Here is a 20713-nt window from a genome sequence, read left to right as displayed (position 1 = left end):
TATGTTTCTACACAATTTGTGGAAAGGCCAATCTTATCTATCCTTACTTTGAATAAGTGATCATATAATTGGAGGGTTCCATGAAACCGTTTCCTTAAGCTATCTTTTCAATAAGCTTTATTAAGCAAACTTTCTAACTCATATTCCCATTGATATCTATATTTTAAAATGCAGATTCTTATCTCAAAAGTAATTGCCCCCCAAATGTAACTGCCAATAACACCTTAATGAATTAATCCCTTTTATCCATAATACAAGGAACATTGATATTAGCAAAATATTCAGTACCTAGAGATGGAGCAAGGAATACTAAAAGACAGGAGTAGGTGATTCAAGATAAAGTCAACTATAATTTTCAAAGTTATCCCTATTCTTAGTATCCATACAAAAAATTAAATAAAAATTTAATATCGTTAAAAAAATAACATATCAATAAGCTTTCAGATAAAGCTAAGCTCGTCCATTTTACAAACAGAAGCATGTTATATACCTACAATCCCTGACACTAGAACATTTAGTTTTAATATGCAGCTTTCTTATAAAATTTAAATTATTTTACATGAATGACAGTGGAAAGTTTTTTCCTGGGAAATCAAGTAGGCATAACTTACCACATCCCGAAAGACAACTGCACGAAGGCGATTGATAGCAACATCCTGAAGAAGTCTATCGGGATCCTTAATCGGAGAGAGGTTACCTGGAACATTCTCTAGTGGAGTCTTAAAAAAAAAAAGAGAGAGAATTGTGAAAAAATAGTATAATACAGAAACTTATATAGCAGTATAATTTCTAATGCCTTTAATTTAGTCATTAAACTGGCCACATTCTTTGCCTCCTCTCTTCATTGAACAACATTTATTGACAACAATATGCTATTACAAGGCACTTTTTCTGTTCTCTTCTACTCTTGTCATGGTTTCGCTTACTAGTGTTCTTATTCTTTATCAGCATAGCTACCGCTATAGACAAAGAAAGGTTAGAAGATTATGGCATAAAAATATTAATCTTATACTCTGGGATCAAATCTCTGCTGTGTGACCTCAAGCTTGTTAGTAAATTTTTCTGAGCCTCACATTCCCTACCTCTAGTTAGTAAGTCTCTTTAAGTCATCACGTTCATTTATCCGTCATGCTTTTATAATGTATGAAATTATTACGTTACATTATTACATGAGATTTCATATGTGAAAGCATTTCATGATCTACAAAGTGTTAGAACGGTGAGCAAAAAAAACACTTTAGTCGGGCGTTAATATTAAAGCTGAAAGACATTAAAGGTCATTACCACCAAAATCCTTTTTATAGCTGAAGACACAAAAAGCCACACATTTTAGGTAACATGTCACATAGCAAACTTGCAAGACAGCAAAGATCCCTGAAACTCAATCTAGTACTTCTTCACTTACAAAATATGTTAAGAATTGTGTGGATTAAATTAGATAATATATGTAAAGTACCAAATACAATTCCTGCATATAAAGTAACCTGTTACTCTAACTAATTAATAACAAATAAGTCTCCTTCTGTTTCTCTGTAAACCTCAATTATTCTATTTCACTCTTAAGACGACTGACTCCTTTGCAGCACAGAATAGTGAAAATGTATGGTATTTGAAGGTTGATAATTATTCAGCTTCCATTAGAATTCCAAGACTAACCAGCCATATAACCTTAGGTGAGATACTTAACCTCTCAGAACCTCAGCTTTAATATGTAAAAATAGGCTAATAATCTTTATCAGAGAATGATGAAAGAAATAATATACTATTCATAGCATAGATGAAAACTTTGTATATATTTTAATTTATATACTATTTTACAGTTTACAAAGTACTTCTATGTCCATAATCTAATTCGAGACAGTTTTATAGGAAAAGCTTGTATTACTGCTCCTTTTTAGAAAGAATAAAAAATGAAGTGCAAAGAAACCAAGGCTAATACAAGTTCACTCAGGTTAGTAACACACCAAAATTAACTAAGGTTTACTTACTCAAGTGCCACATTAAAAATGAATAAAAATAGGGGAAAAAAAACCCAACTCTCTCCATTGATTCTCTATTCTGAAACGTGTTTTCTTACCAAGTCAACTTTTCCCTAATATTTCTATATCCAACATTTATAATCCATCTTTCATTGCCAAGGTTCTTGCTAGAGAGACACTGACTAGCTCAACTAAATTACTATGGATTTCCCTCTCATTGAGCTTTTTTGTCCATATTCTACCATCAGTGTACTACTTGGCTTGACAGGCTTGAAATGTTCCCTATTATCTTCTGAATTAAGTACAGACACTTTTAAGATCTAAGCTCTCAAAAATACTAACTTATTTATTCATTTCATGATATATATATTGAATGGCTAACTCCTAGAGAGAGGAAGGAAATTAGTATTAATTGAATGTTCACTGCATTTCTGGAATTACTAAGTACTTTAACGCATTATTGCTTTTTATTTAATTCACACAAACACCTTATACATTAAGATATATATATATATGTATATATATATATATACACATATATACATATTCATTTTAAAGACTGGAAAACTGTCTTCCAGTCTTTAAAATGAAAAACTGAGGCACAAGAGACTAAGGAATGTGTCTTGGTTCATAAAGCCAGTAAGTGGTAGACCCAGGATACAAACTCAGAACTGTTTGATTCTAGAGTTTGTGCTGTGCGATATACATAAGGTAATTACAAAGATGTATAAGATACAAACATGCCCTCAAGTAACACACAGTCTCCTGTGCCTACACAAATAACATGAAGCATAACTGCTGATGTGTTTCTATTTAATCTTCTAAGCAATGAAGAGCTTTGTGGAGACTTGTCAGCAATAAAATAATATATGGTCTAATTATTTTAGGAATGTGTCTCTAACAGTAGTGAAAAAGAAAGACGCTACACTACAGATAGACTAAATGTGTGGCTGTTCTGCCTGAAAACTGCAGAAGTTTGAAGCCACAGAACTTTTTAAATGAATTAAACTTTTACTTCATGCCTTCATTTATTGAGCCTTCATTGTTTCAGTATCAAACATCTAATTACAAGTACCGTGAGTGACAAGAGACATGCCAGGTTTTATGAAAATATCAAACAGAGGAACTTCCCCTAGACTGGGTTGGCAGTGAAGGTATTAGAAAACATTTTCCTCAGAGAGTTGAACTTAAGCTAAAGCCAAGAGTGGAACAGAGTCACTGGGGTGAAAAATGAGGATGGACATTTCAAGAAAGGGGAAGCTATGTGGAAGTCTAAACATTAAAACAAATTCTGATGAACTGCATGAAGTCTACAGTGTGACTAAAATAAAATAGTAATAAATAAAAAAGATAAAATAGCAAAAGCAAGGGTAAGGGATTCCAAGTTGTAGCTGAAGTAAGCAACAGTCAAGCATGCAGGACCTAAAAGTCACGTTACTCAAAGTCTGAAGTGATGCAAATGGTCAGTTGAACATACAATAAACAGAGCTAATTTAGAATGAGAATCACTGCTGCATTCCAAAATACTGTACACCATTCATTCACTTCATGGGCATTCAATATATTTTTGTTGACTATCATGGGAATTCTATCCCCAAAAGCATATCCATTTAAAAAGCGCATTATTCATATACTGAACTCTGTGAAAATATATGTAACTATTAAAAATAGTAATAATTAAGAACTTTTCAGTGCTATGAACTGATATAATCCTTATAAGAACCCTACGAGGTAGAAATTATTAGTATCTTCGTTGAGTAACCAAAAATTACCAGTCTCAGAGAGGTTAAGTCATCTTGATAATACAATTCTGAAGAAGAGAAGCCAGGACCAGAGCCTCCATCTGCCTGATTATCAAGCAATACCATGTCACTTTGTTCTCATGAACTTAAAAAAAAAAATTTTAAGGTACATTGTATTTAACATAGAAAATGTTTAATTACCTTGGAAGCTGCTGTGGCAGTCACACCTTGGGGAGCTTCTTGAGGTTTACTGCTTGCATGTGAAGGTTTGTTCCCCCTGTCTCTCTGTCTCTGCCGACATTCTAAACAGTTTCTCACAGCAACACAGCAAACTATTTTAAAAAATGAAAGCATATTATTGATGTAAATTGCTGACTTGGACGTGTTTTAAAAAACTGCTTGGTTCTATTTTTTCTTTCTTTCTTTCCAGTTTCTCCATCCCATTATTATTCTTAAAATCAACCAGATCAATAAATATTGTTTTAAATTAGGAAACACAGTAATGAAAAGTATACATAAAACATTCATGTAGTTAAAAAATAAAAAACAAATTACCCATAAACTTCCAAACAGCTGAAGAAACAGAATACTACAGGGTCTTTGAAGCTCCCAATATACCCTTCCTTATTCTATCCCCTTCCAACCTTCAAAATTCTTAAATTTATGGATCAATATAAAATTTTTAAAAATGTATTCATATTTGATGATTTTTTAAATAATAATTCTTCTGCCCTTAAGTTGACTATCTTGGTGACTATACAGAGCACAGCTCCCCATTTCAGGCAATAACAGGGTATATCCATATAGTCAAGCCTCACAAGTCCCAATATCTACCTATTTTCATGGTGCGAACATCACCTTTGTCAACAAGCATTCAATAAGTACATTCTGTCTATTCACTTACTTATTTTAAGAAGCAGTAAAGCACAGTAATAAACAGTACAGATTTTGGAATCAGGCCACCTAAGTTTGAATCCTGGCTCTGCCACTTATGGGCTGTGTGATCTTGGGCCAGCTGCTTAAACTATCTGTGCCTCAGTCTCCTCATGGTAAAATGAGTATAAACACAGTAACTTCCTTAGAGGACTGTTATGAGGATTAACTGAATCAATATATGAAAAGTGCTTAGAACAGTAAACAGCACATACATATAATTGTTTGCTTCATTATTATTCACTTATAAAACTTTCCTGTGGATGATTAAAAAACAAATCTGCTAAGAATTATCAGGATAAAAATGAAATCAGGGCCTCCCTGGTGGCGCAAGTGGTTGAGAGTCCGCCTGCCGATGCAAGGGATACGGGTTCGTGCCCCGGTCTGGGAGGATCCCATATGCCGCGGAGCGGCTGGGCCCGTGAGCCATGGCCGCTGAGCCTGCGCGTCCGGAGCCTGCGTGTCCGGAGCCTGTGCTCCGCGACGGGGGAGGCCACAACAGTGAGAGGCCCGCATATTGCAAAAAAAAAAAAAAAAAAAAAAAAAATGAAATCAGCAGTAAAGCTTTGGAATATATTCAGAAATAAAAGTTCAGAATAACCAAATAAATGCAGTTTTCAAGATATCCAGGCATTTAAAAAAAATTTCTCTTTCTAACAAAGTTCAATCTGTAAGCTATTGTTAAATATCAATGGAAATGTCCATGATGGCCCACAGTAATTATTCCACACCTCTTGGCTGACAGAGAGATTTCCATGTGGTCACTCTTTCCCTTATAATGGAGATGAAATGACTCCTCTCAGGAAAATACAAAAATACAAAACAACATTAAAAAGTACATTTATTCCACCATTCTTAAATCAAGTTCTTATTCCGTCCTTGGATTAGAAACAACTTCTCCCCTGCAACTATATATATATATATATATATATATATATATGTGTGTGTGTGTGTGTGTGTGTGTGTGTGTGTATATATATGTGGATTTTTACATAATTTTTTAAATTATGGATAAAAAGAATACATATCAAGAACGTCCTCCCTATCAAATACCATACTTTCTCATGTCCTCCCTGTTCACACTTTAAGGCAAGTATGAAAATAGTAGCCATTTTGGTCTGAAAACAGTAGTTGTCTGGTCCCTGTAAAAACTAAATAATATAAATAATTTTTCCCTTTAAAAAAGGTGAGAGATGTAAGAATGATTCCTGCCTAAGGAGCTGGTCTAAATTTACTAAGCGTTTTCAGGACTAAATTTTATTTGTAACACAAGATTGCGGCAAAAAAAATCATAGGTATAGTAATGTTTATTAGTGTTAATGTTTATTAGTGTTATTAGGTACACTAATGTTTATTAATGTGAATTGTGCATTCTGAGAAACAGTGAGATTGGCATGGTCAACTTTATCCTTTAGCATTATGTATATAAAACTAGTCGTTGGTTTTCTGATACATTTGTGGGCCCAGGACAACTACCCTCTGTATTAGTTTACCAAAACTAAGGATTCATAAATAGATTTACATTAAAATCACTTCAGTGAAAAAGGTTATTGTCCAACTGATTCTGAAACAACTCAAAATATATTTGACTTTATTTCAAATTAGAATCCATTAAAGATCAACTCCATGAAATCTCCAATGTGAAGATACTATAATTTTTTAATTTAGTAATTCTGAAGAATTACAAAATAATCTCTACATTACATAATCATCAAATTGTATCATTAATACTTTACGTATCACAGACTATCAAAAAGTTATCTGTAATTATTTAACATGCACCATTATTCGTAACAGACTTACCTAGCCTTAGGCACTGCCGCATCAAACCACCAGAAGACATGTTTTTTTCAGCTTCAATCTCACTAAAATTTAGAGAGCTGGCAAATACAAGTACATCAACCATAGCCATCAATCGACTGAGGAAAGTTACTGCTGTCTCAGCTGACATGCCTTGTGTCACTTCAATATTTTCCAATTCCGTCTTTAAAAAAGTAGAAGGTTTAAATCTTGCTTAAAATTTGGAAATATAATACATGTACATACAATACTGCAGGTTAACAGTAGTTTAGTTATTCTGTAAACAAAACAAGTTATAAAGCATAAACTAATTCCATATATCACAAGAGCTAGTTATCAAATTTAATTAGCTTACCTATGAATTATCTTTAAATAAAGGAAAAATCTATTTTTAAAATCAATGTTAGATTTCAATATCATTACTTAGAAAAACTACATTCCAAACTAAAGTTCATTTCATAAAGATATTTAGAAGTAATCACATGTATATATTTATACTAGTTTTGTTCTATTTTATTAGTTAACAAAGACATAAAACTCATATTTCTTTCCTAAAATCCTCATTCTCATTTATAAAAATATATGTGCTAATTTTTCTTTCCTATAAATGTATGATGAGCAATAGGAAAGATATGTGGCGCTTTCATTTGACATCAAAGGGAGACAACTGTCAAATTATGACACTTTCTTATCCATTTCGGAATAAAGTGAAACCACTAGGTATCTTGTATGAACAATAAAAATCTAGGGTAAAAATACTCAAGATCATTAATTCCTCTACTGATATTAATTTGTGACACTAGCAATAAGAAGAATCAGTAGCATTCTATACTGGTGAAGCTGTACTTTCACTACACTATTGTCTATGGTAAAATATAATTTCCTGCTTTGAAAGGGAATGGTACAAAGCATTGTGTTTTGTAAGATGTATAACTCTGTATTTTGTAAGCAATAGCAACATCTCTTATTTTATTTTTATTGTGAATTACATAACATTTTAAGTATTTTGGTTCATTATGACTAGACCTCATTTTCTCAGTGCCTCAAAATCAGGGAAAGTAAGGAATGCTTTATAAACAAAAAGTACTACTGTTTAAATTTTCTGAAAATGGGCACACTAGCCATATGGATTAACCTTACTTCTGCACCAAATGAAAAATTCAACTACAAGGTATGCATATATCATAGGTACCTGCTCCTATTTAATGCTCCATTTGACATTATTTATACCCATCATTCTACCTAGACATATCCCTACTCACATTAACATGGAAATGTCAGCAGGAAACACTGATTAAAAAACGACCTCTTAAACACTTCTTGTGTACAACATGGGTAAGAAAAGAGACAGTTGGCTACTGCAAGCACTTTTATAACTAAACGATTATAAATGGAGTATATAATGTAACAACCTTTCTCCCTTCTATTTAACATCAAAATAGAGTTAAAATCATTGTCTCTAAGAGGAGCTTGGAAATAGACAAAAATTTTTTTTTCAATTGTTGATTTACAACATTATGCCAATTCAGTATCCATGACCTAAAGAAATGATTAATTCATTACTTGGAATTTTTAAATAAAGATTCCTCATTTGCTAGCACTTCACTGATATACAGCATCATTTCATAGCATGAATTAAAAATCGGTAACCACAACACAATTGTTTATAATAAAAGTTTAAAAATTAATTTTATATAAAACCTCCTTTTAAAATATCAGTTATCAATATAAGTGTTTTATAATGGAATGGAAGATTTGGCCATTGGTTAGGTCCATTAAGCATTCTGAAAACTTTTCAAAGTATTAGAATTTTAGGATATCTATAGATGTATTCTCAAAGAAATTCATCATTTTGAATTACTAAAATTACGGGAACTCTAACTCATTTTATTAGTTAATGATCTTATTTTGAAGTATTTTGCGGTGTACAAGGCTTAAGCTTCAAAATGTTTTCATTTTTAAATGAGTAAATTATAAACAGAAATTATAAACAGAATTATTAATCATCCATGAAATTTGCCAAACTGTTATTTTTGACTAAACAAAACAAAATTTTAAACTAAAAAGCATTCTTGGGCTTCCCTGGTGGCGCAGTGGTTGAGAGTCCGCCTGCCGATGCAGGGGACACGGGTTCGTGACCCGGTCCGGGAAGATCCCACATGCCGCGGAGCGGGCCCGTGAGCCATGGCCGCTGAGCCTGTGCGTCCGGAGCCTGTGCTCCGTAACGGGAGAGGCCACAACAGTGAAAGGCCCACATACCGCAAAAGAAAAAAAAAGCATTCTTAACCAATAACCTAAAAGGGAGTTCTTACTAATTCTATATAATAGTAATTTATAAATCTGATGAAATGTTATATAAACATCATAGCATAGGTTTAAAAATAAAGATCACCCACATATGATTATTATTAAATCTTAACATATATTCCAACAAATTTCCTTTCTTTGGAACCAGTTAAAATCTGATTGTACATATGACTGAAATATTATTGTCTTCATTATATTCTGATAGTTTAGTCTAAAGATTAGTGTGAATAATAAAATAGTAATTCATCAGTGCACTGAGAAAATAATCCTTCTAATGAATCTTTTAAATATACCAAAGATATGCCTAATGTTAGATGGTATGGAAACTCAAAATATAACCAAGTCAAAAATTTCATAAATAAGCAAAAATAAAATTTAAAACTGAAAACCTGAAAATTACTGAAGTAATACTAACCTTAGAACCCTGGACATGCATTAGACAAAACAGACAACAGATCAAAAAAGTACAAGAAAAGCAAATTATTAAAATTAAATGAAAATACAATGTAAAATTGAGACACAAAATAATATATTAAAAATTATATTTGATTATTTTATTAAAAGCAAAAATTCTCAGGAGATATTCATTTTATAAATTACATATAATTAAGATTAAATATCAAATAGACTTCTAATTTTTTCATTAGAGTAACTGCCCAAATAATATATATGTAAATATAGTTCATATATTAGAAATGATGCATACTCTATTTTTCAAAATAAGTTATCTTTTCCTAGAAGATGACCAAGGAAACATTTTAATAACTAAACTAACATAAAGTCTCTGTAAAAGCCCTAGCTCACTACCAGTTTAAGCAGAAATGACTTAGGAAAATAAATTGTACCAACCTCCTAGAATTTTCATTAAGGAATCATGCTATTTTGTTTCCTAAAATATTTGGAGCCCTTCCTATAGAACAAAATCCCCAATAATTAATAAGATAATAAAATATTTGAGTGATTCTAACTTAAAAACCACTTTCCCTTGCTAGAAAATAACTTACTGATACACTAAATGAAGTCGCATATGAACTAAGGTAATTGCATAGATTTTGTACTAAGTTTCAGAGTATTATTAAGAATTATATTCAGTATATTAAAATTTTTTGGATAGAATTAAGCTTTATAATAAAAGTCAACAACTATTCTTATTCTTTGATTTCTGACATTATACGTGAGCATAAATTTCAAAATAAACTATTTTCAAGTAGTATAGGAGAACATATAAAAGCACCCTGAGAATACTAAAATATAATCAGTGTTATGATATAAACAAAACACAAAGAAAATTAGTTTTTATAAATCTATTAGCTACATTTTCTAATAATGGTAAGAAAATATAAATTAAAATTAAGTCCTTGTCATCATTTTTTGACATAAAAAGTTCCTCTTCTTTCTCAGGATTATGAAACTATTAGGAAAGCCAGAAATATCAGTCTCTATTATTTTTCTATCAACAGAGAAAATGAAACCATACGTGACACTGAATGAAATTCTAAACATTCAGTGTTCTGGATGGTTGACCAAAATGGTCAACTTAAAATCATTAAGTGGTTATGCAATTTGTAGTTGATCCATGTTCTTCGTTTATCTTCATTTTTTTCTACAATTCCTTGCTTCCATTCATGACCAACTTGAACAATGTATAGAAAATAAATGAGAGGATGCAACTGACTAGTCATAGAAACATTAACTTCAAAACCTCAACAACAGTAACAAAAATAATGCTCCTTCCCCAAATCAAAGACTGGTCAACCTACATACGAAGAGTTCTATTTCTTTCCCCTGAGTACTTAAGTTAAAACTATCGGTCTAATTTAGAGACTTGAAACCCTGTAATTTATTTTCTATGATACATAAGATTTTAAATAATCTAGGTAAAACTGAAACTCCAATAAAGTCCTGCTTCTTCAATGAATACTAAGTTTCAGGTGGCATTATAACACAAATATTTGTATATCTATACTCTTTTTCCTTAAAGTTTCCACTGAAATATTTCTGTACAAGTAAGATAAAATAGCTCAAATTTTCTCACGTGATGGTACTGCAACAGCAATACACAAATGTCATCCTTAGTATGGATTACTGTACTCATATAAGGTCCCAGGGCAGAAAATAAACCACCACTATGCCAATGCCATGGAGAGAACAGACAAGACTATATACCATTTTAGTTTTTTGCCATCAAAATGGATCATCCATAGTAACTAACTTGGTTCAAATATCCTATTTTAAATTTCAGAATTCTGAGTGTGACAGGCTTACTCTATAAATGGGAAGATCATTCCATCATGATACAATTCTGAATAAAAAGCTCCAAAAGGAAGTAAAGGAGGGAAACATTCAGTAAGAGTCATCTCCATCTAGTGACATTACCTAACTTAATTTTCACAAACTCCCTGTGGGATAAGTAAAATTAACACCATTAAAATGAAGAAATTAAGGTTGACATCATTTCTAGTAAGTGGTAGAACCCAGGTTAAAATACACACTTATCCTATGCTAAAACCCATATGCCTTCAGTTAAATCATAACTTCAAGAAAAATCGTGTTTGAGTCTCACTGATTATTGGGAAACAAAAGTTTGCTTTCGATGAAAATGAGCAAATTTTCTGAGATCCACACTTATACTGAGAAATGGAAAAGACATTTTCCTGGGTTGAGTTTTTAATAGAAATTATAAAGAATACTTAGCATTCTACTTACCTACTCAAAATTAAATACAATTTCAACATTAGACTTGTCAAATGCTAAAAATATTTAGTATGGCTGCATGGGAAAAGTTACATATCTTCTAATAAAACATAATGATCACAACCACCAGTGAAACTGTGTTAAAAATTAAACTTTAATAAATGTTCATTAAGTCAAATGCAAGCTCTAATTTAATAGGAAAAATGAATTTATCTTAAGCTCTAACTATTGAATTTTTAATGATCAGGAGTAAGTAATGAAGTTTTACGCTATGACATTTGTATTTTATGTGAAAATGGTGCTGTAAGTCAGTGGTCAGCAAACTAGGACCTACAAGTCAAATATAAATAAAGATTTATTGAAACACACCCACACCTACTCCTCTGTGTTACGATATATGGCTGCTTTTGCAAACAACAGCAAATTTCAATAGTTAGATACCATATAGTCCACAAAACTGAAAATATTTACTATATGATCCATACACAGAATAAATTTGTCAACCACTGCATACCATCATTACTTATATTTATTCCTTAAATACGTATCTGTATATAATGTATGAATATTCTGAAGAACTCCACAAACCTAAACAAAATTACATATCACTCAAACATTAGTTTCAAATGTTTCTATCTCTCTTCATATAGGATTGAAATTCTAAAGGCATCTACATGACAATGTTTCCCTTTGGTAATCTGTATATTGCCAGTGTTTCCTTTTTCACTTATTCCATCCAAAATTCTCTTTTGGCTTTTTATAATTTAAATCTAAGTTAAAGAAAGTAACACAACATTGTTAATCAACTATATTCCAATAAAAAATATTTTTTAAAATCTAAGTTAAAAAGCTCCATATCTTCAGTTCTCATTTCTTTCTTTATTCAACCTCCTCCTTCCTAACTCTTCCCCTCTACTACATTACAATTTTTAGCAAGAATATTATACAATCAAGTAATAGAAGACATTACTCAACAGTTGACACCAACCACGTTTTCTCCCAGTAGGAAGTGGGAGAAAAGGTTCTCGCTATTAGGAAGCAATTTATTCAAAGAACGTATAATTAGCTATGTTGTACAACCAGGTATAGGTACAATTAGCTAATGGACCAAAATAACAGAAATACAGAGACAGAGGCAATGAAGAAAAGTTTCTACAATTGAATGAATTCCAAAGTCTGTTGAGAACAGTCTAAGAAATAAGTACCATAGTTTCAAATTCCAAACTGCAAAGATCAAAACTGCACAGGTAATAATTTTGGAAGTAGAACCTCAAAATGTCAGTATCTTTATTGTATATTCATTATAAAATAAAAAATAAGCAAATTGGGGTAGTGACATATTATTTAAATCATACTATTTATTGAAACTTCATTAATTACTTTCTCTATTTTGATAGAGATCTAGTTTTAAAATTTGGAAGACTAGTAACGTAAATATTTCAAATCTATACAAATTTTCATGTCTACTGCTAATTTTTTATAAAGGTCATTTTTGTTCTACAGAAAATTTTAAAACAATATTATATTTTAAAGTAAATTTCAGTATAACATTTTAAAATTTCCTGACAACAAATGTTAATTTATAAGACATAAAAAAATTTATAGGATGAAGAAAAATGCCAGGATGAAAAATTAAGTCAGTCTTTAATGCATAGAAGAGGGAAAAAACAAAACAAAGCCTCTTCCTGCCTCAATATTAGAATGTATTTTTAACATCTCATATAACTCTCAATTTATCAGAATTTGGTATAAATCATGAGAGGAAATCAGAGATTAAAGAGAAAGGATGGTATGTTAATCTCACAGGATACCTGCACTCTTCACACACCATCAACTATTTTTCTTCCTGATTCAATTTCCTTGGTCAGCTGCTAATTTCATGAAGGCCCTAATTAGGACCTGTTCTGCTGCACTCCCTGCTGAACTAGCCTTCTTGCCTTTGGAGACCCGAATAAATTCATGGATGAAATAGAAGTATATGTGCCTGTGAGGGGGAGGTGTGCTGAGGATACATTCTTTTTGCTGCCAATATTTAAGTTTCAGTGCTGCTCCAGGGGTGGTGGCAAAGGGACAGTGAGAAAGAGTCATGTAGAGAAAACTTGTTAATGATGAAATAAAGCCAGAGATCAATTTGGAAACTCTGCCTCATCAAGTAAAAGACATCTTAATAAAACAGCAAGTTTCCCTCTGGAAAACGATATATTTTGGGCTTATGGATGAGTTTCCAATGTGGTAGCAAGAACACAGTTAATATGAGAAGCAGAATTCTATATTCTTTCCCATCTGAGCAATTAGCTATGGAGTCTGTTTTTTTAAAAATGTGAATCAGATTTTTTAAAAGACAGCTAAAATATAGTTATTTTATTTATCTACTATATTTTAAATGACATAAGTAACATTATTTCAAACTTATATTAATACATTTCAATGTTTTATTAGAGAAAGTCTATATTTTTAAAAAATAAATGTTGAACCAGTAAATCATATCACATGAAAATTCTAAAAGATGCCATATGGCTAACATAAGGTTTTTTGAGGTTTTTAAGGATTATGAAATTTTTCAGGTACAGAAAAAAAATGTCATTTATACTTTTTCTATCTGAGGTACCTATGTTTTAAATAAGAAACACTCTAAGAATTCAATCATTCGATTCTCTTTTTGAAGCAAATTACTGGCTTCAAGATTAAATCTCAGAGATCAGAAGTATAATACTCCTATATATCGTTTAAAATAATATTAAGTTTAAAGATAATATTTCAAGCAAGTCATATGAGACTGAATGTCTAAAGATGACTTTTTCTAAATTTAGATTCGACTCTAATTATCATACAATAAACATGTACTTGTATTTAGAACTTCAAGATTTACAGAACAAAGATTTTAACAGTTTATTATAATGTAGATTTGAAGAGAGAAACAATATAGAAAATAAAGCTAAATCATTCATAGTTATTGCTCTTCCTAAGGCATGTTCATCAGAATTACCAGAGAAATATGTTCATAAATGCACACAGCTGGAACCCAAGACTGACAATTAAAAGAGGTGAAATATAAATATATATAATTTTAAATTATATGGTTAACAAGTTTCCTTGTTTATAGTATAGAACACCACTGACACACTCTAGTAATGTAATTATAAAACATAACCACTAGATGGAGGCAAAGTACTTACAGTTGGTGATGTTGCAGCAGAGAGCAAAGGTAAAATTCCTCCACAAGCAATGATGATGTTGTCTACCATTTGGGAAATGAGGTGAATTGTGTTATGTACAAAAATAATATTTTCATTGCTATTGACAAAATCCATTACAGACTTTGTGGAATGGCTAAAATAGCAGAAAAACAAAGCAGAAATGAACATTTCTTTGGCTTAAGAATAAATTTAGATTTTATTTATAATGTCATTTTTAAAGTGAAAAATAAGAGCTAGACAAATTTAAAATGGAGTTATTAGAAAAGAAAATAATTTACAATTGAGATGTCATATTACCAAAAACTTAGCATTCATTTCGGCATGGATTTTTTGTGTGTGTCCAAGTATAATAATTTATTATTTTGTTTCTGCTTTTAAAATACAGTGTATTAACTTGATTCAAAGACATATGACTAGGTTAATGAATATGGCTAAAAAAATTTATTTTTGCCAAAGCTGGTTGTTTGGTATTGAAAGGCAGAACAAGTGATAGTTAGCTGACAATTTGTTGTATCACCAGACTGCAGCTCCAGCTTTGACCAGCTGTACTGAAAATGTATACTGCTAGCCACAGAAGTGATACGATAGGGGAGTATAAGTGAGTCAGTAAAATTCAAGTACTTACTGAATAAAAAAAGGAAAAAAGACCTCAAAGGTGAGCAGTGCAGCTCTGCCATACCAAACATTCACAATAGATTCTCAGAGAAATACACTGCTTTAATTTGGGATCGGTCAAGAATATGAACTATTCTCTAACAGAAAAAAAACAGATTACTCCATGATCAAATTTACGTCAATGATTCTCACCTTTTAAGAACTGCAAAATATCATCTAATATATCTTAGATCTCAGGATGTTTTCTCTTGTCCTAAAAATTAAAGTACTATCTATCTTTTATATTTTTTAAAATTATGTAAAATTCTGCCTGGGAAATTTTATGAGAGTCCATGAAAGAAAACACAGAAAGACACACACAGTATTAAGGGACGGAAAGTTGAGTATCATTCATTTGGGGGATACTAACATTGCAATTAGTAAATTACACTGTATCTCTCCAAACACTGATACTCATGTTAGTAGTAACCTATTTCATGGTATTCCAGTCTCCTTATTTACCATCCCTAGGTAACTTAGCATATAACATTAGCAATGGAAAGACCATTGTTTCTATCACATAAGTAGACTAAGGACAAACTGACCAAATAAAATCAGAACTAAAAACTTTCTATGGCAGACACTGATTGCTTGCATGATAGTTATTCCTTATTCCCTGCTAACACAATCTAGATTTTGTTCTATTGTTGAGCTACATCTGGTACAGGAAAGACTGGCTTCACCACAGCCACTAGGTTGGTAATCAGTATTGCTCCATGGAGACCAATCATTATAATCCCATTCCCTTTTGCTGGTGACTCAGAGAATAGCATATGATCCTACTGACACATGAGACAGAAGAAGGAAATTTCTTGAGGGGCTTCTTTTAGAAAAAAGAGAAGAAGAAGAAGAGAATAAGAGGAAGAGGAGGAGAAGAAAGAGGAGAGAGAGGAGGAGGGAGAGAGAGAGACAAGGAAGAGGAGGAAGGAAGAAGGGGGTGAAAGAGGAAGAAGAGTCCTGCCCTCTAGTTGGGGTAAGTTTCCTGTGTTGAATTGATTCTGGGAGCTGAAGCAGCCACCTTGAATCTTAGAAGGATAACTAGGAGAAGCAGAGAAACTCACTTAAGTCCACTGTTAAGAAACTCACTCATAGTCCATTGTGCCACTGATTGTTCAAGTCACTGACGCTGGGGTACTGTTACTGACAGACATCAACTACCTAATTTATCTGCATGAACACATGACACTCTCATAACTGATTAATGTGTTGCATATTTGCCATTAGAAAATTAAATTGAAGTTGAGGCAAGGTAATTTTAAAATTTATGCAGACTTTGGTTTCTTTCTTGAAACTTATTCAATTTATTTGAACTGAAAAAATAAAACAATTGAACTGTTTTCTTCACTGTTTTCCTTAAATGATTATATTTGAAATGATATCCACTTACCATGTAAATGGTATAAGCTCTAAAAATAGATGTCATAAGCTGACTTTAAATTTTATTTTAGCACTATGTGTTAAATCGTATCACCAAGAATAAATGTAGTACGTGGTATTAATTTTAACAGGGAAAGATAAAAATGTAGAAATTTATTTGAACCAGTACTGAACCTTTTCTTGGTTAAAACTTTTTTATAATAACCTGGCAATGCCAGATTTCAAAAATTGGCTAATTAGCTGTCTTAAGCCTAAATTCTTGGTTAGCCTTTAATTTGACCCACCCCAGGACTTATAATCATTATGAAAATATTTATGTTTATATAAAAATGTTCAATATTTGATTATTTTTAATAAATTTAATTTGTGATATTTTAAATGATATAATTTGCTTATTAATCAGTCAATGCCACCAATTTAAAATATTCACTTTTCAACTGAAAGTAGTCTTATTTATAGAAAAGAAGTATTTCTACCTCCTCCAAACATGTACATCTGTTTCTAATGCAAATAGCAAATCGGTGAGAAGTCGCTGGTGCATTGGAGACCATTTAAACTCAGGAATACGAAACATTGTAGTGCGTGGACCTGGGCTGAACTGGCGCCGCTGTTCCTCAGTCATTGGCATTCCTCGAAATCCTAAATCAACTCGGAGATCTCTGTCTTGTTGCGTGATAGACCGACCCTGAACAGCCTGGAGACAGAAAAGGGGAACATTTGTAGAGTGAAAAAGAAACGCCTGATTTCAAAATGAAAATAGTCAGTACAGTTAAGTGAGTAAAGCTTTTGCATATGACTTTAGTAGGTTAGTATATTTTACATTTATTATTCACCTGGTGATTCCCTGCACAGGAACCTTTTTGAGAAGAAAAAGCTATTATTATTTTTTTTATTTTGCTGCTTCAGAAACTAGGCAAGGTAACCTAAAACTTAAGTTTAACACCAAAGTTCACATTGAAAACCAGATCCTCTCTAGCCCTCTTTATGAGTCTTTACATTAGATCACATTTCTTCCTTATAAAAGTAAGCCTATACTCAAAATGAAGAATACTGGGTATATGTCATCAACTAATTGTAATTAGAAACACAAGATTAAAAGAAATATTACTTGTACAGATTCAAGTTAACTTCAAAGTCTATTTCACTCAAAATACTTCGATTTAGAAAAATAAATGCCTTTTCTATGTTAGAAAACCAGATAAATGCCTGTGAACTTTGAGTGAAAACCAGGCAAGCCTAGAGATTATTATGCTCAGTAAACAATGCACCATGCTTTCCTTTATTTTAAACCTGGACTTAATTCAGTATTTCCATCCCCCGCCAATTATCACTGTAGCACAACTGCCACAAAAATGGAAATGGCAGTATTTAGTAGAGAAAAAAAAAAAATCTTTTCCACACACAGAATATATTTTCAAAGATTCTGAGTACAAAGACACTAGTGAGGTATGGTTTACTCTCTGTAACCTAAGTCTAATGGACACATGTTAAATGATTCTTTGATGACATTAAAAGGTGAATGGAGGGCTTCCCTGGTGGCGCAGTGGTTGAGAGTCCGCCTGCCGATGCAAGGGACACGGGTTCGTGACCCGGTCTGGGAAGATCCCACATGCCATGGAGCGGCTGGGCCCATGAGCCATGGCCACTGGGCCTGCATGTCCGGAGCCTGTGCTCCACAACAGGAGAGGCCACAACAGTGAGAGGCCCGCGTACCACAAAAAAAAAAAAAAAAAAAAAAAAAAAAAAAGGTGAATGGAAAACCTAGGCAATAACAACAAAAAACAAGTTTTAAAGGGTAAAAGTTTTCTTCAATTCTTAACCATAAGGTATTATCTAGTCTAGAAAATAAGTAAGTATAAACTCAGTGCTCAACAATTAAAATTCATATCAGAAAACATCATCTGTTTTTAGCTTTAGTATGGTGAGGCCCAAACTGCAGCCCTAACATTTCCTCACCACCAAGCCTGAGAATCTCTAATTTTCTCATATGAATCCCTATCCATGTGGCTATAAAGAAAATTCTCACTGTTAATAATTCCAAATTTTCTCAGCCATGTTACCTACCTCACAGGGTTGTTGTGAGGATTAAATCTGATAACATATAGCACAGTGCCTGGAACATAGTAGGCACTTGATAAAAACAGTTCCCTTTTCCCTTCCCCTTCATTTCATTTATCAGTTCAATCTGGGCTCCAAGTCCTCTTTTCTATAATCCACAGAACAGGGTTGGGCCTAAAGCTCAAAAGGTTAAAGTTAATCAAGTATTCAGAATGAAGATCTCGAATACAAATGTGTAAATGTAGTCACAGAGCCATAAAATGTTCAAACTGGTAGAGACCTTAAAGGTCAAATTTCAATCTGGTACAATCTCTTGCACTGCATGAGAAAATTCAGGCCCAGAGAGGTTGAGCAAAGTTACACAGATAGAATGTGGCAGAGCTGGATATATGATTCAGGTATTTTAAATGTCTTTTATATATAGAACCACACTACTCAATTCCATAAATTATTATGCTATCATAATTAAATATAAACATGGTGTGACTGGTAAGAAATTACTCTGCTTTGGTGCTAACAACTCTATATCTATTCAACGCATCTTTAGAACACATGTAGGATGACTTACTTGCGTCGTAGCAGTGGTCTGGATTTTACGGATTTCCTTTCCTGATTCTTTGCCATCATCAGATCTCTCAGTGTCTGAAATTACACTTCCTGCATCAATATTTGGTACAATTCTGCTACCAGAAGATTCAGTTTCCAGAGTCGTAGCAGTCATTTCAGCATACTCTAACCCTTTAGATGATGATGCTAAGTCTCTTTCAGAAATACTGCTCATTCCATCTGAAGTTGTATGGATTTTGAACTCTTTTTCTTCTATTATGCTTGATGTACAAGTTAAGTCTACACTACCAGTCATGTGAGCAAGCAATCCAAGATCATCACCAACACCAAGATGTACTTGCGTGTCCTGAATATTTGGAATAATGTGATTGCTAGAAAGTTCAGGAAGGAGTTTCTCCTCCTGTTTGGGTATTTTATCAAAGAGAAATGATGTGCTACTGTTGGGAAGTTCATCCTTCTCATCTGCTAATGTTATCAATGGACCGTTATCCTTTTCCTCATTTTTTTTAATGATACCAACACTTCCATGTACATTGTTCTGGAGTTTCTCAACAGCAGCACTGTATACATTATCCAACAAAGATTCAACCTCCACAAGAGCACCATTCTCTCCACCTACTAAAGTTTCTGGTGATAAATCCATATCATCAAGCTTCACTTCTGTTGCTTCCACTTTCTCTGCTTTTATATCAACTAAAAGATCATGCACTTCGACATGTACAGCACTTCCCGGTCTATCTGAATTTCCAAGAATATCATCTGACACTTTTGTTGACATGAGCAAGTCTCTATTGTCTGTGCTGACAGGGTAATCTGTCTCACTTTCTGGGCTCTGGCTTTGTGAAAGGTCTTCTATCTCTCGAATTTCCATTCCACCTTTTGCTCCTGTTGTCTGCGATGAGAGGCCAGAGATGGTGCTCACATTCCCTTTCTTTCCCTTTTTAATGTTTTCCTCCTCTTGTCTCTGATATTCTTCATACATTTTAGCTAGGTATTCCTTATGTGCTTCATAAGTGACCTTAGGAATGGATAAAGAAAACATTAAGGCATTTTGTATATATTAAGAAGAAAAAAATGACAAATAAAATTATGATTATAATAGCAAAAATGGTGCAAATAATTTTAAGATTTCAAACATAGTGCATATTAATCCTAAGACAAATGCTTAGTTTCATCAAGTAATTGGAATATCATCAAAATAGTCATATATGACTTATTATATGACTTGTCCAAAAACACACAGTTAGGTAAACTAGCATTATGAAAGTTTTTTAAATAAAATGATATTTTCTTTTAGGTGAAGTATTTCAATGTTACCCTAGTTAATATGCCAGCTGAACTCCTACATATTCGGGTTATTTGAGCTAAAACAGAGAACTGGCTAATAATATACAATACCCAAAGT

General features: G+C 32.5%; 1 protein-coding gene across 1 annotated transcript in view; it reads right to left on the bottom strand.

The window, feature by feature from the left end:
- Positions 1–20713, bottom strand: part of NBEA (neurobeachin) — a 610373-nt gene that overhangs the window by 421182 nt on the left and 168478 nt on the right. Inside the window, exons 22-27 of the mRNA XM_060080316.1 lie at positions 19310–20326; positions 17160–17377; positions 14632–14785; positions 6458–6638; positions 3923–4053; positions 612–719 (exon numbers count right to left, since the gene is read on the bottom strand). Of these exons, the coding sequence (XP_059936299.1) occupies positions 612–719; positions 3923–4053; positions 6458–6638; positions 14632–14785; positions 17160–17377; positions 19310–20326 (1809 nt within the window). The remainder of the gene's footprint in view (positions 1–611; positions 720–3922; positions 4054–6457; positions 6639–14631; positions 14786–17159; positions 17378–19309; positions 20327–20713) is intronic.

The sequence above is a fragment of the Mesoplodon densirostris genome, chromosome 17, assembly GCF_025265405.1.
Source record: "Mesoplodon densirostris isolate mMesDen1 chromosome 17, mMesDen1 primary haplotype, whole genome shotgun sequence".
Lineage (NCBI taxonomy): Eukaryota > Metazoa > Chordata > Mammalia > Artiodactyla > Ziphiidae > Mesoplodon > Mesoplodon densirostris.
This window is presented reverse-complemented; position numbering and strand designations above follow the sequence as displayed.